The following is a 25632-nucleotide window of genomic DNA, read 5'->3' as shown; positions in this document are numbered from 1 at the left end:
AGGAAAGCCAACTTGAGAATAATACAAGTAACAACTCATACGTGGCCAGTGTTAATGACCCGCCACTGAGCCCTCACCGTGTGCCGGGCCCTCTTGCAGGTAAGAAGCTGAGGCTCTGAGAGGTGGAAGCGCTTGCCCAAAGTCACCGAGCTAGCCCTCAAATCCAGGGCTCTTTACAAAGAGCTAGGATGGAAAAGCCCCACACGTCTGGAGCAGAGCCTGCTGCCGGGCAGACGAGCGATCAACACGCAGGAGAGGAATGGTGAACGAAGCACGAAGAAAACCTCAGAATTAAGGTGCACTGTATTTTTGAAAAGGAACGAAGAGAAAGATGCTACCTTTATTGAATATCAAGGAAAACTGAAGTTAGGAAAGACTGAGGCAGAAGGTTCCCCATATAATGAGAGAGGTTTTCATTGGGATGCAGACCTGAAAAATTCGGGCCAAAAAAAGACAATTCTGAAACCAGGAGAGATGCTGGTGTCCCGGGTCAATAAACCCAGCTCTGTGTAACTTCAGGAATGAAAATAACGGCTCTTTTTGAACTGGCAGGTCCAGTTTCTTACAACTCACCTTCTTTTGGTTAAAGCGGTTTGGTAATGACATCGAGACAGTCCTTGCCTCTAAGAATCCACAGATGTGCAGGCACCTGATCTCTCCCAGGGAGCTGTGCGCCAGGGTGGGCTCTTGAGTCATTCTCTTAGTTTCCAGGAGTGAAGGGAGAATGCCTGGGGCTGACTTCCTCAGAGACCCTAGATTTACAAAATGCCAGCGACAATAGCAGGAGCCAGTCCTCAGTGGAAGAAGGTCTTACCCAGATGTCAAGCATGACTTTGCCCTGTTTCACTCTTGCTGAGTTCACAGAACAGGCCCCGTGGGGTCTGAAAGAAGAAAATTCCATCCGAGGATGGGCACTCCACCCCCAGCCCCTGCTGACTTCAACCTGAGAGCACATTCCAGACAAAGGCAGAAAGGCCCAGAGTTTGCTAATCAAATCGGCTCTGCTTACTCTGATAGAAAGAAGCCTGTGGAATAAAGGCTTAGTCTCTGTTTTAGCTGAGCCACCTCTGCTCATCGATTTACCCTTATTGCCCCTTGGGCAGGCTGCAGCACTTCCTGAATCCTCGGCTCTGCCATGTCACTAGTTAACAGCAAACTGGATGTTAGCTACAAGCAGGGGGACACGGGGACATGAGTCACTATCCTTACATGGGCATGTCGAGGCCTAGCCAGGCTGTGGGTCAACAGTCCCCTGGCAACTTGGAACAATACCCTGCCCAGGTTTTCTGACAAAAAACCTGATCCCTGCCTGGATATCAGAAAAAACAGTGAGGGCCTAAGGTTATCAGAGAAGTTAGGAAGTGGCATCTTTCCTTTCTGCTTCCGTGTAAAGAAAAGGAAAAGCTTGAGATCAAGAACAATAGAAATGTCCACAGATTTAAAAGCTATCAAGTCATCCTTTTTAATAGGTTAGAAAGTAGCTGTAGGTGAACAATTTCCCACATAGCTGCTCCTTGGATGAAGTATCTCAACTTAAACATCTTTCTGACTTTTTTTTTTTAGCCCAAAGACTCATAATTTAAGGAGAACGCTGGTCACAGCACATCCTGGTTTGAGATGTAAGCTGCCTAGCAGTGTTATCAGCATTATTTACAACAGCCAAAAGATGGAAAGAGCCCAAGTGTCCACTGACCGACGAATGGGATAGTCTTTGGCCCTAGAAAGAATTCTGACATATACTACAAGCCATGAAGACATAATGTCAGTGAAATAAACCAGCCATAAAAGGACAAATATTGTAAGATTCCACTGACATGAGATACCTAGAGTGGTCAGGTTCATAGAAAACAGAAGGTAGAAGGGTGGCTGTCAGGGTCTGGGAGGAAAGGGAGAATGGGGAGTTCGTGTTTAATGGGTACAGAGCTTCAGTTTGGGAAGATAAAAAAGTTCTACAGATGGATGGTGGTGATGGTTATAAAACAATGTCAAGGTACTTAATACCACTGACTCGTACACTTAAAAACGGTTAAGATGGTACATTTCACGTTACGTATATTTTACCATGATAAAAATCTTTTCAAACTGTAAATGTGTAGTTTGACTGAGTTATTTTTGTAGCCAAATCTTCATAAATCACCTTTTGGGGGGTGCCAGTTCAACAAGGGAAAACAAGGCTTAGCGAGCGAGGGAATATTGGTCAAGACTCTAGAATATGGGAGAGAACTGCAGGCCTCCGGCTATGAACCTGCACCTGGAGAAACTCAGTGCTCTGAAAAGCCAAGCCAAACGGAGCACATCCAGTCTTTACAGCCGTGTCAACTTTTCCTTCTGGTAAACCGCGCACAGAAAACCTTCTGTGTTACTGGGGGCAGGAGCCTGGAAAGCAGAGTGCCCCACCTTTCTTCTGAAGTTCTGTTCCTTTCAATGTTCTCTTAATCCCTCTGGCATTTTTGTGAGTCAACGCATGTCCGCTGAGCCCCTGCTATGTGCTGGGTCCTCCCTCAGACGGTTACCACGCGCCTGGGCGCCCTGTGAGGAGGTTAGCACTGCCAGCCCCCATCAGATGGGGCTTGAAGGGTGGTGACTTGCCGGATGTCCTACAGCTGTCCTACAGCTGAAAGAGCTAAGATTAAAATCCAGCTTTTCTGTCAGCTTCAGGGCTCCTTGAACAAGGTCGGCATCCCACCAGGGAGAAAAATTCAACTTACGGCTCGTCAGGACTTTCCCACTCCCCTTGTCACCAACCGTCTTTCACAAGAAGAGCAGGTGCAGATCTGCAGGAAGGACCACCACGGGGGCACACCCGGGGCAGCGGAGCCCACGATGGGTGTCACGGGGGAGGGTATCATCACTTAGTTTTTTCCCCCCTAATCCTTTCCATCAAAGAGAGTCTGAAGAGCCACAAAGCCAACACCGTGGAACCCGCACACTAGACCCACAGAGACAAAGCTGTCAGCATGCACGGGGCAGCCGGGCTCCCCAGGATGCAGGCGGTGTGGTGGTTTCCCATGCATTACTCAGTATGCATCGCCGCCCACAGGACGGCCAGCCTAAGGGAGGGGAGAGATGCTCCGAAGAGGTGACCCCCGCCTGCCCTGCAGAAGTGGGGGCTGCTGGCCCAGCCGCAGAGGAAGACAGTTTCCTACCTTTCAGGGTTTCCTGCAAGGTCTGCACGAAGCTAGCCCAGCAGTGGCTGTCACTGTGACTCTTGCTTGGGTTCTCACCCCCTGGGAGGGTCAGGGCTGCCAGGTGAAGGTTCACCAGGGTCAAGTCATGACTTCCCACCTGGGCAACAGGAAACAAAGCATCAGGGACAGGCGGAGATGTTCTTACTGCCTGTACCCGTTACCTCTGCCCCATGAATAGCTTCCTGCACAACACTGACAATGGGAAACGCACACAAGGCCAGCTCCCCCTGGAGAGAAGGCAAGGCGGCCACTGGAAGAGTCTTCTGGGGCCCCTGCAGGACCGAGACCTGTCTTGTCCTATCGGTGTACCCCTTACATTTCACCCCCTACTCCTCCTTAGGGCCTGGAAAATTGGGCACATCTAGAAGTGTCAAATTTTTGTAGCTTTTTTCCTTCTGAGCAGCTATGAGAGAGGAAGAGGTGGCTCTAGCCGCTGGTTAGCAGCTTTGTTAACAAAGACCTGGGGCTCTTACCCACGGGGCCAGCCCGCCACCCCCTGCCAGGACCCGCTGCCGGGCCCTACCTCCTTCCCCCCGCACCTCCCCCATGTGTTTTCTTCCCTCCAGAGACCACTGAGCCCTGAGGCTTACTTTCACCTGATTTCAGACATGTGAAGAACGAAAGCTGCCCGAACCCTGGCGGCACACGGGCTATGCCCATCCTGTGTCCCCAAGGCAGGTGAGGAAGGGCAAAGTCGGAGTCGGTCTCCCAAGCACCGCAGCACTGCTCAGCTGCTCTGGGTTTGGCAACCCCGCCCTTCTGTTTGTCATGGCAACAAACACCAAACCCTACCAGGAAGGTGGAGGTGCAGAGGGAGCCCCCGGGAAGTGGAGGCTACCAGTTTCGTTTTACAGATGTGACCCCAGTTTGCCATCGCCGGTGCCCAGCCGGGAGAGCTCCCTCTGCAGCTGTGGCTCTGACCTCGGGGGAAGCACCGTAAGGCCGTGGGTGGGGAAAACCTGCCTGGAGAGCGAAGCCACATCTCTGTCCCTACAACTTGCCTGGCCTAGGACGAGACACAAAGTAGAGGAGGCTACGTGCCTGTCTAGGGGATCGCTTCATTTAGAGGATCTGGGCAATTCGTGATCTGAAAGCATTTCTCATTGGCCGTTAAAAACAGCCCGCCCCCTAGAGACACTGGCTGGTTCTTCCTGTTGCTTTGCTTGGCCAAAGCCAGTACCGTCACCTTACATAGAAAAGGGACCCAGGGAAGAGGTGATACCTAGCTGATTTATGCGTCAGTACCATAAGCACAGCACGCAGACACCCCCGGGCGTGTGTGTGCACACGGAACGCCAGCATCTCTGCAACCACGGGTGCGAGGCGGGATGAGCTTGGGCTAGACCTCCACCAGAGCCACCACAGCCCCCAGCATACGGGCTGCCCCAGCCCCGTGCCACCAGGGAGAGACTGTGCTGAGGTCTGGGGCAACTCTCAGGCTCCAGAACTGCTCTGGAGCATACAGAAAGGGGGTGTCCCAGACACCCTGCAGGCGGCTTGCTGGGGACCACTCTTGCCCGACCCTGTCACTTCACGGGGTTAAGGCCAACTGCTGACTTGGTGATCTGTTTTGGCTGCTGCCTTCTCCTCCTTCCTGCTGCCCAGCTTCTGACTGTTTGCTGTGCCTTAACGCCTCCCAGAGGCATCCAGGGCAATCGAAGAGGCAGCTCAGATCAGTCTGTTTGCTGCTCCCGGCTCTGGTGAGACAGGGCTCATCTGGAGGTGTCAGTTACAGGGCTGCCCTCACCCCACCGCCCAGAAGCTCCTCTGAGCCCCTTCCAAACCCAAATGACTTATCGAGGGTCCCCCGTCTCCCTGGTAAGGGAAGGGGGGTCATCAGAGCAGTTCTGCTGCCTTCTAATCCAGCAATTCCTAAAGGCCCAGCATCCTTAACCAGTGCAGGGAGAACGGAAGAAGCACCGGAGGTGCTTTTGAAAACCGGACCTTCTGTGTGTCTGGGGCAGGGTCCAGGAAACCCTGATTTTGAGAAAATCTCCCCAGGTGATTCTGCTGTTTATCAGGTTTGAAAGGCAGCCACCTGATCTCCTTCCTGCCCAGATGTCAAAGTTACCAAAGCTATAGTCCCCCCAAATCCCTTTCATTCCTGCTCTGGACAAGTTCCCAGCCAAGGGAAGCCCAAGAGTGCCTGCTGACCCAGCCCTGAGAGAGAAGAAAACCAAAGCAAAAAGAGGAGCTTCTCTGGCTCACAGTTCAAAAGGGGACTTTTTTTCCTTTTTAGAAGGAGTGGCCCTTCACGGCAACATGAGCAAGCGGTACCTTGAACCTCACGAGGTACGGGCTGGGGCCTGTGGGCTTCCCGTGCCCATTGCCAGGTGAGCTGTCCTGCCAGGTGGCATCTCTCAGTTCCACCCCGGCCGCGGTGTCCCACAGGAACCCTGCAAACCCAGCGCCCTGCGGGAGAAGACAAGGCGTTAGCGTGCAGAGGGGTCGGTCTGGCGGCGGGGCTCAGCCCCAAGCTGGGGAGGCGGCAGGCGAGGCCAGGGGGAGACGAGGGGGAAGCAGCAGGCTCTACACCGGGTCCTGGGGTTACTGCCCAAGGCCTGTTTCTGAGACAAAAGCACATCCAAAAGCCACGGCATCTTCCTCCCTGTGCCCCCACCAACTTTCCCAGACTGGCAGTCTCAGGGAGTTTCACATACAGCCGGGGTGCCTGGGCTTTTCTTTTGGGGGGATTGGGGGCGGCCCAGACTAGGCATGGAGTTATCTTTTTAATCATCGCCTCCCATGAGGTAGCCACTCACACGCCCATCTGTCAGATGAAGACTCAGCTGCTCAGGGAGGTTAAGTAACTCCCCTGAAACCCCACAGCTGGTAAATGGCAATGCTGAGGGTCAAATATAAGACTCCAAGGGGTGGTTTTGCTTACTGATTAGTTGCTGCTTATAACAACTGGGGCCTGGCACCTAGCAGAAGCTCAGTAAATATTTGCTGGATGAAGAGAGGTCAGGGCTAACAGTCCCAGTGGTTTAGAACTGGTCAAAGGCCCTCCTCAGGCCTACAGGGCTGCACACAGGGGTCTGAAGCCCCGGTGCAGAGCACTGAGAAGGCCGGTGAGCGGGGCAGATGGATGGGGGTGGTGTCGGCAGGGTCGAGGGCCTGGGGCTAAATAAACCCCTGCCACCTCTGGCCATCAGAGGGGCCGCTCTGAACCTGCCTGCTTCGTGCTGCTGTCACCGGGTGCCTTGTGGAAAGAGAAGAGATCCCCCTGCCCCGATCCCAGCTGCTGGAGGCTCTGCTGCCCGGGTGGGAACAGCAGTGTCACCCGAGGGGCCGGTGATGCTCCTGTGAAAGGAGAAGTGACTCTGCACATCCTGAGTGGCCTCTGCTGAGTCCCCAGGTTCAGCTCAGGTCCCAGCCACACGTGTGCTGAAGAGGGGGGAAGGAAGGAACAGTGTCCTGCGTGCTGTGCATGTTTCTATTTTTAAATGATTGACTTGCCCACCCACTGGAACCAGTGCTAGTTTAAGAATGAGGAGACCTGGGTCTCATCCCCTCGAATCACTTAGCCCTGGGACCTCGGGGGAGCCACTCTGTTTTTTCTGAACCTGTTCCCTCAGGCGTAAAGTGAGGGAAATGTATCTGCCCTGTCGGCTTCAGGGGGCTGTCCCCCCATTTACTGTTTCCCAAGCAGTGGTGCCAGAGTCACCTCCCTAAAGCACTGCTCAGGTCCCCTTCTGCTTAAAATCCTTCAGTGGCGCCGCTGCCCACTGCCCTCTGGGCCCTCCGGGTGGGCACCTCCTTGCTCAGTGCTGCCTTTCATGCCTGTTCACCTATGTTCCCAGCCAGGCTGGGCCTTTCTGGCCTCACAAGGCTGTGCATGCTGCTCTTTCCACTGCAGGTTCCTTATACCCTCGGCAACAACCGGCTAGACTGTACCAGCGGCAGCCTGCGACGGGTACCAGCTCCCAGTACACCTGCCTGCCGCCTCATGTGTACCCTGCCAGGCGCTGGCTTATGTCTGTTAATCAAGCATTCAGTGCACATTATCTTTTAAAATCCTAGAGCCACCCTGTGAGCTGAGGGAGGGGCTGCTGCTCCCATTTTACAGATGAAGGAATTGAGGCTGAGAGATCTGAGTGGCAGCCACACGCTGTTCTCCAATGGCCTTGACACCTGACCTGGAGTCGGGTTACCTGGCCTGTCCCTCCAACAGCCTCCATCAGGCTCAGCCAAGCCCCTGGGCAGGGCTGGGTCACTGGCTCTATCTTTCTCACCGTGAATATCTGGCACATAACATAGTGCCTGGCACTTAGTAACCTTTTTAACGATTTGCTGAACAGATGAAAAAAGAGTGTTAAATGGACAGTAAGAGCCCTGTGAACCTACATATTTGTGTAAAGTGCTATTAAAGAAAAAGCAAGGTGGTTTTAGTACTATTTCTACGTGGACTGAGAAGGGAGGGCTATGGGCTGGAGTGGTGAAGACCAGATACCTTCCAATTTGGCTGTATTTCCAGCCTCCTTGTGAATATACGCTGGCTGTTACCTGCAGTAACCACTTACACCCCAAAACCCAGAGAAGTAAGATTTACATCACACTTTAAAGTAGTAGCTAAAAAGAGAGCTTATTGTCAAGAAGTGACTGGATAGTTTTAATCCAGTAAACATTTATAATTTAAAAGCCCCAAATCTCAAATATCACTCAGATGAGTACAATTTATATGTGTTTGTGAGCATATTAGGTGTCCTAGAGATAAAAAATATAACATCTGCATTTATGGGAAAATTATGTAATGATATAATCCACTCATAATTAACTATCAGGAGTCTTTTTTTAAAAATCTAAAACTCCACTGATATTGAATATTTCAAGTGAGTAAAAACTGGTCTTGAATATCATAGGTAGGAGTGAAAATGTATACATACAGGGATTTACCCAAACCCATATGGGCAATACTAATGAAAGAAAATTCAAAATTAAAATCTGCTGAAATTTTCCATATGCACAATTCCTACCACTGAAAGCAAACACTTCACGTATGAATTAAGTGAACCTGAAGTTTTCAGTCAATGAACAATGGGCTCTCCACAAACTTGGCAGAAGCTAGAACTGTGGAGAAGGGATTAGGAGCACAAAGGACAGAAATGCCCCATTTGCTGCCTTGGCTCCAGACAGGATTTCTCCTTTCCTCCCAACACCCAAACTCCCATTTCCGAATGGGCGGCAGTCCATTCCTGATCCAAACAGGAAACGAGAACCAGGGCATTTTGAAACAAATGGCCAAGAGCTAAAAAATGGGCAGAAATACAAAATTACATCAACGATGTTCGCAAAGGAAAATGATTTCAAATGTCTGTGATCAGGGGAAAAGAAAATGGAAAGAAAACCCCAGTTCTGCAGATGAGGGTACCTTCTGGAGCTGAGTCGAGGGCTTCTCCGAAACAACGGCCTTCCAGCATCCTCGGGGCCCCTTCCACTTGCGGATGTTGGGCAGGATTGGCTGGTTTAACTCTGTACAGAACTATAAAGACAGAGCACAAGTCAGTATGTGTTCCCGCCTAAAGCCGTTCCCGCTGCAGGCAGCCCGAGGAGCCCGAAAATGTGTGATCCTGACTCATCAGCCTGATTCAGACACTTGTCAGACTTCACCCTGTGTTCTCAAAAACCAGGGTTTGCGAAGACCTGGATGGCAAAACAAGTGCCACAAATTAAAAAGCAAACTGTCTACCTGTGAAATACATAATTATCACTGGGGGACTCCTAGCTCACAGCAATCGATTCTCTTTGTAGCATTTTACCACAAATAGTTCAAAACAAGTTGTCAGAATCCTTTTAATCCCTGCAAAACCAATGGTTAAGCTCGCAGGAGGGTCTAGAGAGGTATCAAATGAAGAGGAAAAAAGATGAATACATGGTGTCTTGTCTTCCCACCGCTTATATTAGAGGCGCAAACACTGACCCCCAGAATGTAGTCAATAGTGAAATAACTTTGTATGGTGACAAATGGTAACTAGACTTAATGTAGTGGTCATTTCATAAGGTATAAAAATGTCAAATCACTATGTTGTATATCTGAGACTAATACAATATTGTAAGTCCATTATACTTCAATTAAAAAAACACCAACTGACCCCCACCCCTTCACCGTGCACCACTATATTGTTCACCTTGGTTTTCCTCTGAGAAGAAAGCCCTCCTGTCGTGGATGGTTACTACGCCCCATGTGTGTTTGTAGGGTGAGCTTCTTTTTGTTTATGTGTGTTCCACCAATACAGTACCGTAAGGCGACTTTATCATCAAGGCAAAATAAAACTGCACAAAGTAAAACGAGGAGTTGAAAAACTACGGGCTTCAGAGTATGTGGACCAGTTCCTCTAACTCGTGACTCACACACAACCCCATCTCTTAGGGTTGGTTCTTTTGAGGCGACCCCAGAATTTGTCAGATTTGGGCTCATCTCATTTGAGATCCTCTGACAGCTGGTACTGCCCCTTCCCGGTGACACCCTCCTGTCCCTTTGCTTCATGACCTTGGACCACCCCACTCATCTCTTTCTCTGCCCAGCCCTACAAGCCAATCTCTTGGCTTCCTTCTGGAGGCCTCACTGCTATCTCTTTAATCAGCTGCCCTGGACTAATCTCACTCAGCCCCACAGCTTCAGCTTATACCTCGATCCCAAAGGCCCCCACATCTGTACCTGCAGCTCAGATTCCCCACTTGAGTTTTGAATTGTATTTCAACTTCCTTTTTAACATTCCCATCTGAAGGTTTCCAGAGAAGCACACATCCAGCAGGTCCCAAAGGAACATGCCGTTCCCCTCCCCCCCCCCCCCCATGCCCATCTCAGTTCCTGGCATTTGCATCCTTCCAGCTGCTCGGCCTCTTCCCTCTCCTCCCACGTGCCAGCGCTCACCAGGCCCCATCTTGCGTCACGTGTGTCTGCAGTGCCCTCTTTCTGTTCTCCAGCACCACTGCTGTGGCCCGTTTCAGAACCCATCTTCTCTCACCTGGGTCACTGGCGTAGCTTGTGGAGGTCTCCCTGCCTCTCTGTCATTCGATCACCTACCATCCGTCCACTGGGTAACCTGTATGGCTACGCTGACGCACCACCCCTGTGGTTCTCAAAGTGTTGTGCGGGGCCCAGGAACAACAGCGTTACCTGGGACCTTGTTACAAATTCTCTGGCCCCATCCTAGACCTACTGTATCGGAAACTCTAGGGTGAGGCCCGGCGACCTGTGTTTTAACAAGCCCTCCAGGTGACTCTGATGCCTGCTAAGGTCTGAGAACCACTGCAGGTCCCACATCCTCCCTAAGCATCCGCCCCAGATTTAGGTGGTGCTGTGGGCAGACAGCCGTCAGCTGGCAGCCCCCTCTGGGAATGCCTCAGCTGCAGACAGCTGCACTCGTGCCCTTCCTGGGAGGCTCACATCCAATGGCTGAGAGATACCAGGGTCTAAGGGTCTGTTCTTTGCTCTCCCATTGCTCATGCTGTAAGAGGGAAGACGAGGCATAAGCAAGTACTCAGCCAGTCATTGCCATAGTGACAAGCGCTATGGAGAAAATGAGACCAGGCAAGGATGGAGCCTGCTGGGAGGGCTTCTCTAGATGGTTACTGTTCTAGGAGTCATGCTGCTTTTACAGTTACGTGTTTACGTGTCTACCTCTCCCCAGCGGTGGACACCATAAGGGCAGGGACTGTCCCCAAGTCACCTTTGTAAAGCCCACCTGGCACAGAGCATGGCGCCCAGTGACGCTCTGCTGGTGAACCAGGAAACTCCAAGGAAGACCACAGTCCTCAAATCCGTGTATGATAAACAAAAGGAGGAATTTCTTCTTGAAGCTAATTATTTAAATAATGGCCTCAATTTTAACCTGACTTTGAGTTTGCCTGGGAAGTGTTCTCTCTGGGATTTGGTCATCAGTGACTTTTATCCATTCCTCTTTCAACACTGCCACGGACAGTGTTACTCCCGATGGGGGGCTTTTGCCTCGGATGAATCCCCATGGCCAGATGGTCCTGGCTGGGAGCCATCCTCGGGTAGGAAATGGAGCACTTTGGAAAATGCTGGTAGAATTTATCGACTCTAACTTTAGGAATCCAGCAGGAAATGTACTTCCAGAGGGTCCAATTTCCTGCCAGGGAATCATTTACGTGCTGAGTGCTCATTAGAGCTGAATCCAAGAATCATTAGAAAGGAGAGCAGCTCTCCACTGCCCATCTGGTGCCTCACTGCTCTCCACGCAGGGGGTCCCGAGCCTGGCTGCTCGCCTGAATCTCTGAGGACGCACCCTGGGAAGCTCTAGTTTTAAAAAGCCCCCGAGGTGATGAGCCAACCAGCTACATTAGAGAGCCCGGGCTTCTGGGGTCACGCTGTGCTGGGAAGAGTGATCTGCAGGCAGCCAGAAAGCTCATCTCTCCTGACCCTCACAGGACCTTCAGACACCTGAAGACAGGTGAATCTCCCATTCACGCCCCAAACGCCAGCCCAGCTTCCATATTCCCACTGCTGGCAATGCCACTTTGATGGGAGGGGTCAGAACTTTGAGGAGGCGGCACAGGCTGACACTATTTTCCATGCACACCGCTCTCAGAGATGTGCCAGTTAGTCCAAGTGTGATCATCAGTATCACCTGGGAACCTAAAATGCTACTGAATTAGAGTCTCTGGGCGGGGCCTGGCGATCTGCATTTTAACAGCCCCTCCAGGTGACTCTGACTCAAGTTTAAAGTTGGTGTTATTAAATGAAGGACAGACATTCTCCTCTTTCTTTGTTTTATATTTAAAAGCCTTTCTGTCACAGGTAAACTCCGGGAGACAAGGAACCATGATCCCTGAACCCTAAGGGCCGCCTGTACTTTGTACATCTGAAGCCTTGCCCTTGATGACCTCTCTTGGCCCACAGAGTAGATGATTCCTCCCTCTGCCCTCTTCTTCAGTATTTCTTATGTTATTAGGGATGATTAATAATATAAGGGACCAGGGAGAACAGTGTTTATGGCTGAAAGCATTCTATGCTCCAATTTTCATGATCAGCATTAGGTAAGGGGTAGGTATTTTCTTCTATTTCTAGGACTGAAAAAAGAATTGCCAGCTCGTTACCTTAGCTGGCTGACTGCACTAAGAGTTTGCAGCAAGCCTAAGGAGGGGGGCACCTTTAAATTCTTGCTACTCAGAGAGTGGTCCAGTGGCATCAACGTCACCTGGGAGTCTGTTAGAAACGCAAGCTCTCAGGCCCATCTCACATCTGGAGCATTGGAATCTGCACTTTCACAGGATCCCACGGTGATGCACGAGCTCTGCAAGCTTTGAGAATCCTGTTCCAGAGCCCCTCCTCTTTTGTACACACCACCCCTATTATCCCCCCCGGCCGGCCACATCCTACCAGTTATTCGGGAGTGAGGTGCAGCCCAGAAAGATTATGCCCAAACGTAAGTGAGTTTACATTCGAGATTGCACAGCTGACAGAGGTTGGGGTGGGGGTGTGTGAACTGAGGTCTGTCTCCTGACCTGCCACCTCCTGGCCAGAACAGGTGAACAGGCGGGAACGGGCAGGCTGCAAGGGGTGTGTGGCCAACTGGCCTTGACCAATCCTTAGATCCTATCTCCCAAAAATTTCAAAGGAAAACAAAAGTATCCTCTGAGAGCCCTCAACCTGAACTCTGCCTTAAGTCGATTTTTGGTTTTGTTTTTGTTAAGAACGGCTGGTTCTCAACTTTTCTGCTTCGCCCACATACCAGAAGGGAGAAATAATACTCGTAAGTAAAAGTGGCTCACCAGGGCAGAAAGGGCGGAAATGGAGGGGGAAGGTGAGTGTGATTGGAAAAAAGCCTCCCAGGTAACTGTGATCTGTGCAGCCCCAACAGGAGTCCTCCTACCTGCCACCGATGTTTCTAAAGTCCCATTTGTCTCCCTCTGTCAGAATTACTCCGGCTCTTATTTTAAACTGTAGATTTGCCCACCTTACTGAATCAGTATCTCTGAGGTTAGAGCCAAGGTATGCACTTCTGACAAGTTCCCCAAGCAATTTTAAACCAAAGTTTTAGAAGCTCAGACAAGGCTAGACAATTGTTGCTTTAGAACTTGGCCTTCACATTTTTAATACCTGTGGTCGGGAAAGACAGCTTTTATTGTTCAAAACAAATAAATACCATTTCAGCTCTCCCACCCTGCCCAGTGGAAGCATCTGACCGAGGCCCTTTGCCGATCACCCCGTAGGATAACACATAGAGGGAGCCTGGCCACCGTACGGCGAAAAGCGTGCAACAGATATTTACTGAATGAATAAATCAAAGGCATGTCTCTGGGGGAATCCCACCTTATGGCTTCTCTCTCCCAGGATAAGTTACAAGAACCCCCATGGGCTGGACTTGTTTCTCAAGCTTCAGATCAAGTAGGGGTGATGTCACCATCCTTTAGCACCTGTCCCACAACCTGCTGGTCAGATGGCAGAACTTGATCGTCAAGGCCAAATCCACCCTACCCTTCACCTTGGCAATAAGGCGCCTCAAGACAGACATTTAAACTCCAATCTCCAAGTTGTCCAAGGCACTGGCATTCAGGAACGTCAGGTCCTAAAAGCCAAGATTCCTTTGGCTACACTTAGGATGTGATGCACGTGGGGTCTGCCTGGATCACTGGACTCTGCTCATCTCTGCAGTGACAAAAGGTTCCAAGGTTTGACACAACTGATTTTTGCTTGTGGACCTTTGGACTTTGTTTCTTCCCTTCTACCCTTCCCCCTTCCTCAAATGAATACTCATTAGTTCATCTGGTCCTGATTGGCAAATAACAATAGGAAAGGTGTTCCAACCTCACTCAGTGGCCTGTCCAGGCACCACCAAGCTCAGCGGTCCCTTCATCTTCCACATCCAGTTAAGGTGAAAGGAAACCTGAGGCTCTGTGTGCTGGTTATAAAGACATGCTATTAGTGCTGACTGCACAGTCAGCTGGAGACAGAATGTCAGAGTACGGGCAGGCGTTTCCAAAGCAAACTCCAAATGGCTGCCCTTATCCCGCTTCCTGGACGGTGGGGGGGGAGTTGGGGGGTGGGAGGGTATGTTTTCACTTGGAATCCTCTGGGTCAAATTTCCAGATGAAGTTGCTTCACTGAGTTGGCTATTTCGCTTGCTTTCCTGACTCTGGAGGTGACTTCTCTTTTGAGTCTGGAGGTGACTTTTCCGCTTGTCAACCACCAATTCCCTCTGTGCACTCAGCTCTTGGAAACACAGTGTACTGTGGTGGATGGAGAGGCACAGGTGCCTTTAAAAGATAAACTGCCATCATAAAAGAAAGCAGCCCTGTATTAAGACAGGCAAGGTCAAAAGACTCAACTTTCATTTTAATACTACAGGAAACAGAGCAAATAACACAGACAATATTTTTTGAAATGTTAATAGTAAGCAAGGGCTTATCTTTGCCAGGATGGTCAACCACATGTATGTTATGGCCAACATTAGAAGCCAGCACATCTATGGGTACCTGACAGTGATCACGTGGAGAGTGAAAGCAAGGAATGGTTAGGGGCATTAAAAATGTCAACATACTCTCAAAAGAACACTGAGCAGTGCAAAAGCCCAATTACGCCTGGAGCAGTATAAATCATGTTTGGCCTTTGAACTGTAACAAATAAGCCTATTACAAAGTTTTTCGGGCACACGTAGACTTTAAGATGTTGATATTTTGTAAGGCCATATTGCCTACGGGGCAGCAATACACTCAGTTACTTTGCTCTTTCCTACTAAGCGCTAAGTGCCTTAACGGTTCTTAGGCGTCTTAAAGGCCCTGGTCCACCTCTCCCCAGAGCAGGGCACACACACAAAATGTACCACGGACATAGGGCAAAAGTGAAGAGTCTTTCGCTTGCCTTTCTCCCCCAATCTGTATGGAAGAGAAAGAGATTGTTCCCACAGAGCCAGGATGAGGTGTAGTCACCTTTGCTCAAATGCAAACACAGGTATGTATCCCAGAGGGGAGACAGGTGCCAGGTGGGACAGAGAGCCGTGTGTTTGGGGCTCCAGGGCCACTTTGAGCCCCTCACACAACACTGCTGCAGCACTGCTTCTAAAAGCCTTTCCCAGAGGCCCTGGAGTCCATGGAGGGAGAGAGGGAAGCCATTCCTCTGCCCCTTGGGTGCTCACTGAACAACTATCATTTTCTAATATTGAGAGAGAGAACTGGGCTTGTTTCCTTGTAGCTTTGGAAGCGTCCTCAGAGGGCCACTTTCAGGAGCTGGAAGAAGAGGAGCTTGGAGGAGCTCGGGACCCCAGGCACCCCTGGCATTTGACCTCTTTGGGTCTCGATCTCCCCATCTAGTGAAGGGATGGGAGGAGATGACTATCCCCCCCAACAAGGGCACTTCCAAGTTCCAACTCAGCATGATTCTAGAACACTAGGAGGAGAGGATGGAGGAGAGAGGGAAAGGCAGGAGGGTGGGGGGAGAGAAGTATAAAACAGGGAGAGAAAATACAGGATTCTCAGAAACATTCAAACTCCTTTCTCCCTCTTTCTCTGTGATAATCGCCACATGAACTCCATAAAGAAGCTGATTGCGCCGACAGGGCATTGGGTTACCTTTCCAAAGGCTTTCTCCCAAACGCGGAGAATGGATTCCACTCTTCCAAAAGCCAGCATCAGCTTTCCTTAACATGCCCTAAGCCCCATCTGAAGACTCCTTGCTAAAGTGCCTAAAGTAAGAGCTTACTTTTAATAGGTAGTAATTCTAATAGGTTAAGTTTGGGTAAATCCAGCAATAGTAAGAAAACATAGGTGGCCAATAATCCCCGACCAAGTTAGCTTCTGAACCCTGTGAAAAAGAGAGAGCCAGAGGCAGGAGGAAGGGCGAGGGAAGGGAACCAGCATTCATTAAGTGCCAACTATTCGGCAATTTTCACGTATTATCATGTTTGATCCTAATGACAATCCTGTGAGGCAGTTAATAATTCTCTCATGTGACACGTGAGGAAAGCAGGGCTCAGAAAGGGAACACGGCAAGGTCACCCACTGCCGGCAAGTGGGCCGGGGAGGGTTAAACCCGGGGTAGCAACTCTACTGGTCAAATGCACTTAACTCAGGAGAGAAGGCTCAGAAAACACAAATCAAACCAGCTGCCCTGTGTGACAATGTGTGTGTGGGTTCTCTGGAGCTAAAAGCTGCACCACCACCACCCTGCTAACGTCAGTTTCCTCACCGATGCGCCAGGCTGCCTGGGTCCTGAGGACGCTGCTCTCCCGGGACGGTCAACACATCAGACTACAGGCTTCCCCCTGGTAGGGGCCAGGGACCAGTGGGACACACAGCCAAGCGTTCAGAGCTTTGCAGGGCAGCCCCTGCCCTAAAAGCTCAGACCCCTGCTTCTGCATCCGTCCGGAGAAGCAACGGGCTTACCGCCCTTTCATCACTCTGCCCGCGAGCCGTAGCTAGGTCAGCTGCAATGAGCACACTCTTCCACAGGGACCCGCGAGTATACTGCAGGACTGTTCATCCTCGTTTAAACATTCTTATCATGCTGAGGAAGATACAAAGCAACCAAGGAGACACTCCCTCAGCCTCCACAAACAGCTAATCATCAGCTGCTTTTTCAGAGTCAAGGGAAGCGACACCCACATGCCCCCCGTCAACGGAGCAGCTGCTGGTCCTGGTAGCTTCTCCTCCGTGCTCCCAGGAGTTACTCAGAACATGTTTCCTGAACAAGATGGTTAAAAATAAGCATGGGGGGTGGAGGGGACTTTGCAAGGGCAATTATAAAATGGAGAGTAAGAGGGAGTTGAAGATTCGTGGAGATGGAAGGGAGGTTAGGGTGGGAAGGGAGAGGCGTGCGGGGGGCCCGGGACCCTCCTGTGGGGACTCCACACTCCTATGCTGCCACCGTCCTTGTCACCGTCCTCATCATCCCTTGTTTCTGCCCTTCAGGGACATTTCCAAAGGTTCTTCTCTTTGGATGCTAAGACTCTTAATCTGAGATGGGAGTTAAGACTGTGCTAGTAATTTTGTGGGTTTTTCCCCCCTTCTCTTTCTTTCTTTCTTTATTTCAGCTGTGCTGGGTCTTAGTTGCGGCATGCGGGATCTTTAGTTGTAGCATGCGGCCTCATGCAGACTCTTAGTTGCAGCATGCATGCAGGACCTAGTTCCCTGACCAGGGATTGAACCCAGGCCCCCTGCATTGGGAGGGCGGAGTCTTAACCACTGGACCACTAGGGAAGCTCCTCCTCTTCTCTTTATTATTTTTTAAATTATTTTTTTAAAAATAAATTTTTTAATTTATTTTTGGCTATGCTGGGTCTTCGTTGCTGTGCACAGGCTTTCTCTAGTTGCAGCGAGGGGTGGCTACTCTTTGCTGCGGTGCACGGGCTCTAGGCATGGGGGCTTCAGTAGTTGTGGCATGCGGGCTCACTAGTTGTGGCTCGCGGGCTCCAGAGCGCAGGCTCAGTAGTTGTGGCGCATGGGCTTAGTTGCTCCGCGGCATGTGGGATCTTCCCGGACCAGGGCTCGAACCCGTGTCCCCTGCATTGGTAGGCAGATTCTTAACCACTGCGCCACCAGGGAAGTCCCCTCTCCTTCTCTTTAAATTGAGTCTTATGTTCTGGTATCAGTAAACACAAGCTCATTATAGGACAATTTGTAAAGTAAAGAAACAAAGAAAAATTTAAGTAGAATGTCATGGTGCAAAGACAACCACTGCTAACAATTTTGGTAGATTCCCTTCTAGGATGTTTCCTATGCATTTTATTAATATATGTATATCTGTTTATTCATAAAGACACACAGTTTTGTTATAACTGTGCCACATTATTACAAACTCTTCCAAACTCACTTCATGCACCATCTAACATGCTATCATATGGACACAATGTGCTATCCCCCTGGTGGTGGATGTTTCGTTGGCTGGGAGGAATTTCTGCCGTCTGGGGGCTCATTTCATTTCAATATAAACATCCTAAAATCACCTACTATGGTAACAATAAAACCTCACATTCTACCCTATGTGCTCACAACGGTTTCATCCACATGTTTAAAAAAAGATCCTGAGTAAGTTAAAGTCGTAATATTTTTGTTTCTGAACGTAAATCAAGAGGTTTTACTTTATTTTATTTTTAATATACATACTTGTGATAAACAGATGGCAGCACAGGGGCCTAGAGAGTGAATGACCACAGACATTAAGCACCTGAAATGTACCATCAGAAAGGAAGTAACACTCTTTTTTTACATCTCCGACTGACATAAGAGGTGGGAGTCTTCATAAATAGTTTAGTTTCTTTCATCTGCAGATAAACAATTCTCACCTTTATTTTTTCCCCTCTAGCTTTGTTTTTAAAGTCTCTTTAGAGAATCTGTCCTGATGTCAACCTGTATCTGTTAGGACCCTCAGGTGCGAAGGGCCGGGGGGATCACAAGCCGGAACTCAGTGGGAACGTCCACTGTTTGCTCTGGGGCCTTAAACAAAGCTGTCGAGACTCGGGAGGAAAGCTCCCAGGATCCAAACTTTGGCTCTGCCACTTACCAAGAGTTTTGACTTTGGCCAAATGGCTCCCCTGTTCATGCCTTCCCTTTCCTCAGCTGTAACAAGGGGATAGCAATCATTCCCGCCTCATGAGTTGGATATTTCTAAGGCAGGGTGCACAAGGCCTGGTGCACGGCAAGCCTCCTCCATGCTCCTGTGGTTGTCATAGAGACTGGGCCCTCCCTCAGCGCAGGGCCAAGGACACACGATCCCGTCTTCGACTCGCTCGCCACACGCCGCAGCACAGTTCCCCAAACGCAGCAGCTGGGGATGTGGGCAGGAGTAGGGGTTGCAGCCGAGTGCCACCACACTGCATGCTGGAAGGCAGAGCCCCCTAAAACTCAGATATGGACGGAGAGATGGAACACGGTAGTGTTAATATTCTTCTCTGGCGAGCACGAGAATGGATTCCTCCAATCATTCAATAAAAATGTAACAAGCACTAACCGTGTCGGTATCCTGGGCTAGGCTCTGGAGCTACAACGTGAGCAAAAGAGACATGGTTCCCTGCCCCCCTGAGCTTACAGTCTGGGGATGAGGGGTGTAGGGGTGCCAACGTAGGCACAGTTATTTATGTTTTTAAAAAGTTATAGTAATTATACTTTTATTGAGGTCATTTTAGTGCCAGGTACTTAACACGCATGAGTTTATTTCATGCTCACAACAGCCTTCTAAGGTAGGTGTTATGTTATTATGATCCTCACTTGGTGGATGTGAAAACAGAGGCACAGAGAGGTTAATTAACTTGCCTAAGATCACACAGGCAGTAGGGACAGAGCCAGCATTTGAACCCAGGCAGTCTGGCTCCAGAACCCATGATCTGAGTACAGCTGCCTTCTGTCTCTGTAGGCACAGTTATGAATCAAATAATCATCCAAACATGCAGCTGAACTTGTGTTGCAAAGGAGTGGTTAGGAGCCTGTGGGCATCCATGATGGTGGCAGTGGCAGTGGGGGTGAGTTTGACTTAGTCAGGGAAGGCTTCCCTGAAGAGGTAAGGCTTGCACTGAGAACCCCAGGATGAGAAGGCATTAATTAGGCAAAGAGGAGAGGGGAGCATTCCAGGCAACAGGGGTAGCATGTGCAAAGGGCCTGTGATGGGGCAGGGCCTGGAGAGTTTGTTGGACAGAAGGTCAGTGTGGCTGCAGCTCAGATGGTGAGGGGCAGAATGGTGAGATGAGCTTAAAGGAATGGTTAGAGACCTGGTCATGCAGGCCTGTGGGCCTGAAAGGAGTTTGTTTCTTACCCTCTCAGCAATTCTAAAATCAATGAAGGGCATGAACAACAGATCTGCATTTTGAAAAGGCTATAGGGTTGCAGTGTAGAGTTAGGTTGAAGAAGGGCCAGACCAGTTAAGTACTGCAGTAAGTGATAAGGGTGGCCTGACTGACAGGACAGCAGTGGACAGATCTGAGAGATAATTGGGAAATAAGCACAACTTGGATCAAAAGAATTGAAAACAAATGCTGGTATGTGAATGTTCATAGCAGCACTATTCACAAGAGCCAAAAGACAGAACAATTCAAATGTCCATCACCTGATGAACAGATAAACAAAATGTGCTATATCCATACACTGGAACAGTACTGAACTAAACCCCCAAAATGAGGAACTAATAACTGCTACCTCATGGGTGAACCTCAAAAACATTATACTGAGTGAAAAAAAACAGATACAAAAGGCCACAAATTGTATGATTCCATTCACATGAAATGTCCAGAAGAGGCAAATCCATAGAGACAAAAAGCAGATAGGCGGTCGCCAGGTGCCAGGGGGAGGGAGGGATGTGGAGTGACCGCTTAATAGGTACCGGCTGTCCTCTTTGGATGATGAAAATGTCTTGGACCTAGACAGACGTGACATGTGTACAACATTGTGAAGCTACTAAATGCCACTGAATTTTTCACTTTCAAGTGGACTCTTAAAATGATTAATTTTATGGTATGGAATTTTATGTCAATAATTTAAAAAGTGACTTGGGCAATGGACCAGATGTTTAAGATAGAGCAGAGAAACCACTCTTTCATTCAACAAATGCCACGTGCTATTCTAAGTACAGCTGTGAAGTCGGGCTGTCCCTTACGGAGCCCTAGATCAGGTGGGGAGCAGGGAAGCAAGGCCACAGCCCTGGGGAGGCTGCCTCTAGACAGGGTTATTCCAGCCTTCTCTCCACATAGTTATATAATGCACCTGGGAGAGACATGCAGAGGCTGGTAATTCTTGGAATATAGGCTCTCTGAAGCTTAAAAAAGACAGTTTTAGGGCAAATAAAATAAACCCCGTGTCCAAATTAGACACTAAACTTGTGAGTAATGCTGGAAACTAATTATTCTAAGTTAGAGCAGGTCTGAAAATAGCAAAGCATTTTGGAGGATTTTGTGGCTATTTTAGAAGAGCGTAGGAGAGCTGAAGGCAGAGTGAAGTCCCACAAGTTAGAGCAGAAATGCTGGGATGGCCATGCCATGGCTTGCACCAAACATGCCATTCCATAGATGCTAATGCTTTTACCTTGCTGGAGAAACATGCCAACAATAAAGGTGGAGGACACAGAGTTTCATTTGGTACTTCCTACTGACACGCTGAACCAAAAACTCGGCAGGAAATGTCAACCATACACGTTACAACATTTTACTTGTAAAGCAAAAAGGCATCTGCCCCAAGATGATGAGAACATTGCCTAAGACAAACCATGTTGATTTAGCCAACCGTAGTTCTTCCTTTTCTAGAGTCTTCTTCCCCCTTTGACATTTTCAGGTAAACAAGCTCAGAGAATGAGTAAGACGGGTATAGATGGAGGAGAGACGGTCTCTAAACCCCAACAAGACATCCCACAGTACAACTGATTAGTTAAGAGCATTTTCACCTGTGAGCAACAGAAAGGGTAGGGACAGGGAGAGAGAAAGCCGACACAAAAGGGTGGGAAATGATCATGCAGGTACTTAAATCCAAAGAAAATAATGGAGGAGCAGAACAAAGCTGGCAGTTTACATCAGCTCCCCATCCCTAACCCTCCCACACGAACACCCACATATTTTTTTAAAACCCCAGAGAGATATTTTCTCGATCCGTAAACACTGAAGACTAGCTCACTCTTAGACGGCAAGGCTCCAGCACCGCCCATACGTGTTTCTGTGAAGAATGCAGAGTTATTTAGGAACTGTCACATTAAACAGAATTAGTACTTATGGACCATTCAGGGAAATTGCTCTGGTTGCCATTTTTCTTATAAAACTCCAGCCTCCAGCTATATTCTAAATGGTGTTTATGCAGCCTGTCATCCTCAGCAGCAATAATCATAAAGACTTCAAAGCTGTGGGTGAAAGTATTACAGATTCATGACTTACTTTATTTTGGTTTGCATTACGCCAAATCCTAGTCTCTAAAGCCTGCATATTTCCTATTTTATTTCAGGGCAAACCACATAGATTTGATTGTTCTTTTCTATGTGGGCAGCCAGGGATAGAAAGACCTGCAATTTTTCACTCCCAAACACTTTATGGCAGCAGGAACTATAGGTGGTAGTGCATGAAAATAGCATCCTCATTTTGGAGAATGTCCTGAGACCCCTTGGTTCTCAATTTTCTGTGCAAATGGGAAGAACGGAAAGCCAAATCCCCAAACTATCTTTCAGTCAACCTCCCTTCCCATCACATTTTTGGCCAGAGGCAATTAAAAATAGCCAAACTGTCTGATGTTAGTTTCACAGGCTTTTCAGGCTCCTTCCAAATTACTGGGAGTGGGTGGAGTGAAAGCAAACAGGACAGAGGGGAGTGTCACAAAGATCAAGTTGCAACCAGACGGGGCCACATGGACATCATGACAGCGTCCTGCAGGCACAAGGATGACTCCATATTAATGGGTTGTAACCCCAGTGTCCTCTTTACTAGAACACTTGACATGAGCCAAGTACCACTGCTGGCTCTTTGCACATGCTGTATGATGTGACCCACACCACGGCTCTGTGAGGGAGGCATTCTCCTTGCTCAAGAAATGAGAGATGTAGGGCTGGAGGGGATAAGATCACCCATAGGGCAAATGGCTGGGCCAGGACCCAAATCCATGTCCGTGTTCCCATTATAGCATGCAGCTTCCAGCTGAAGCAACTACAAGGAGGGCAGTAATAGGATCAAACTTGCATTTTAGGAGGGTTACTCTGGTAACCATACAAAGGAAGGATTGAAACAAAAATTACAGAGACCAAGTAGTAAGTTTATACGTTTTAACTTTTCTCTCTGCTTCCACATTTTCTAGACATTTCACTTTTCTAGAAAGTCATAGTATAAATACCAATTAATTGGCTTGAACTTTGTCCATGTAGAAGATGTGTAAGCACACACACGCTTTTTTGTTTTTCATAAATAAAAGGTGATACGGTGTTGTTACTAAATAAATTAAGCACCAAAAACAACATAAAAAAAGTCCCTCCCACATCCTAACATGAAGGCTAGAAATACTTATTACTTTTTCCCCTCTTGTTCACAAATATAGCCAAGCAAGCTAAGTGCATAACAAGGACGTCTGGGGGATGAGAAACAAAATGAACAATCGATACACAGCAATTTATTTTCTAAGTAGAGGTTTCAGCCAGATGGAGAGAGGGAGGGAGACAAAGCACGCCTGACAGAGAAGGTTAGCAATGACGTAAAACTACAGTCTCATGATTTCATAATCAAGGGGGAAAAGGCTCTAATGCCCCCGTCCCCACCCACTCAACCTCAGAGCTGGTGCAAATGTTGGGAATTCAGGCAAAAACCCAGAACTTGTCACTTTCCCTTCCAGGTTCAGCCCTTTGGCTTGTAAATGCTGGGGATCTTGTTTTAGTCCTGGGTACTTCTCATTCCTCTGGATCCCTAGAGCTGGACACAACAGGAAGATGCTCTGTGACACAACAGTGATTCTACAGAGCCACGAAATCTCTTGACTGGCCACTTGTGTAGGAAGCCACTAACTGCTAACTAGGAGGGCAGGTAATTTCACAGTAACTCATATATGGAGAGCTGCTTTGTTTTCCCTGGCTGTCTTCTTCCAACCTAATTAACTCTGCATGTGAAAATAAGCCTGCATTTCGTGGACAAGGGTTAGGGGGGACAGACAGGGCAAGAGAAGGAATGGGGCGGCAGTACAGAGTGTGGGGGGGAAACCAAGTCTAGGATCTAGAAAGGGGTCTTGGATTATGCTCATAAGGGATGTCAGTATACTGTTCTGAATTTCTGCAAAGATAGATCAAAATCTCTAAAAGTGGGTTGGATGCTTTCCCAGAAGTTTGGAGTCTTGTTAAGGCCCAAACTCACCATTTCAGTGCCTCCCAAAGGTTAATAAAAAATACTTTATCAGCTGTAGCAATTACTCATTCTAAGTAGGTAGTTAACAATCTGATAGATCTCTCCACTGAATTAATTCTGGCAAAGCAAGCCTTAATGACCAACTCAATCAGGATAATTTTACCTAATGAGAACATCCAGCATAAATGTTTTTAGCAACTGAGCCAAATAGTTTCACCTGCCTGCCCTTCCATTTCATTTAAAATTATAAACTAGCCTGAACTTTGCTGAATACAAAGTCATGCTCTCAAGAAATGAGTGAATGAATCATTCACAAAAAGTCTCAGAATTCTCTAAAACAGTGAATTGAAAGTTCTCTCTGTACCAACTCATTGTTAGCATTTCCTGATAAGAGAAGCATTTTAGGGTGGGCCAAATAAGACAGGAAATTGCATATACCTCCTGTCATCATGGCTGTGTGAGTGTTTGTATAAGGTGATGGCTACATGCAACAATTTTGGGGGTAATGCAATGAGTTGGGCATATTTTCTTACTGTTCAAAAGCAAAAAAGAGTTAAGAGACTAACAAGGCAGGAGGGAAAAGTGCTTAGGATATACCCGAGGGTAAGCAGAGCCTTTCCAGTGCTGGAAAATAATCCCAGAGCATGCCATCTTCCCCTCTTTCAAGCCAAGAAATGGTCTAGAATGGCAGTTTTCAAGCATTTCTGACCATGACTCGTAGCAATAAATAAATTTTTATATGTCAATCTGGTATATTCTATCCATTTGTCTGCCTGCCAACTGTGTAGGTATGTCTGTATCCATCTATCCACCCATCCACCTATCCATTCATCCATCCAGCCACCCACTCATCCATCCATCAATCCATCCATATACATATACAATGAAACAAATGATGGTTGTAATTTACTCAATTGATTTCATAACTTATAATTTGAGAATTAAACTCAGATATTTCTTAGTACAAAGTCTTTGGTCTTACTGGAATATCAAAATGCTGTCTACTTTTCATTTTTCTCTTTGCCAAAACCAAGTGAAATGTTTTGTTGGACTTTATGTAGATAATGCCTTAGAAGTCTCCTCAAACAAATGAAATTGTGTCACTAAATTTGAACCAGCTTTGGGACACTGAGTAAGTAAGAGCCACTTTTCAGAAACCCCCAAAATAAAATACCCCTTCAGTAAACGTGTGTCTAGGAATATAGCCAGTTTTCAAAATTCACTTGTTTCTAATAAGATTAGCAGCTAAATTTTCATCTGAAACAATGAAGGCCAGAAGGCAGTAGAATGACATATTCAAAGTACTGTCAATGAAGAATCATATCCAGAAAAACCACCTTTCAAAAATGAAGATGAAATACATTCCCAGACCAAAAAAAAAGGGAGAATTTGTTCCTAGCAGATCTTCCTTATAAGAAATACCAAAGAAAGTTCTTCAGGTTGAAAGCAAGTGACCCCAGACCAACTCAAGTCCTCATGAAAAAAATGAAAAGAACCAGTAAAGGTAATTATATAATTATAAAGACAGTATGAATACATATTTCTTCTCCTTTATTCATATTGTGTGAATATTAATACATGTATACAGTTGTACTGTTGGGTCTATAACATATAGAAATATAATATAGCTGACCAGCACAAAGGAGCTGGGTAGGAGTAAAGATGAGCTAAAATAAGAAAATGATGCCAAATGGTAAGTG

General features: G+C 48.0%; 1 protein-coding gene across 1 annotated transcript in view; it reads right to left on the bottom strand.

Annotated features, from left to right (window-relative positions):
* EEPD1 (endonuclease/exonuclease/phosphatase family domain containing 1) overlaps positions 1 to 25632 on the bottom strand; it is a 115292-nt gene that overhangs the window by 3724 nt on the left and 85936 nt on the right. The window contains exons 4-6 of the mRNA XM_068549297.1: positions 8560 to 8670; positions 5466 to 5600; positions 3147 to 3285 (exon numbers count right to left, since the gene is read on the bottom strand). Of these exons, the coding sequence (XP_068405398.1) occupies positions 3147 to 3285; positions 5466 to 5600; positions 8560 to 8670 (385 nt within the window). The remainder of the gene's footprint in view (positions 1 to 3146; positions 3286 to 5465; positions 5601 to 8559; positions 8671 to 25632) is intronic.

Source organism: Eschrichtius robustus, chromosome 8, assembly GCF_028021215.1.
Source record: "Eschrichtius robustus isolate mEscRob2 chromosome 8, mEscRob2.pri, whole genome shotgun sequence".
Taxonomy (NCBI): Eukaryota; Metazoa; Chordata; class Mammalia; order Artiodactyla; family Eschrichtiidae; genus Eschrichtius; species Eschrichtius robustus.
This window is presented reverse-complemented; position numbering and strand designations above follow the sequence as displayed.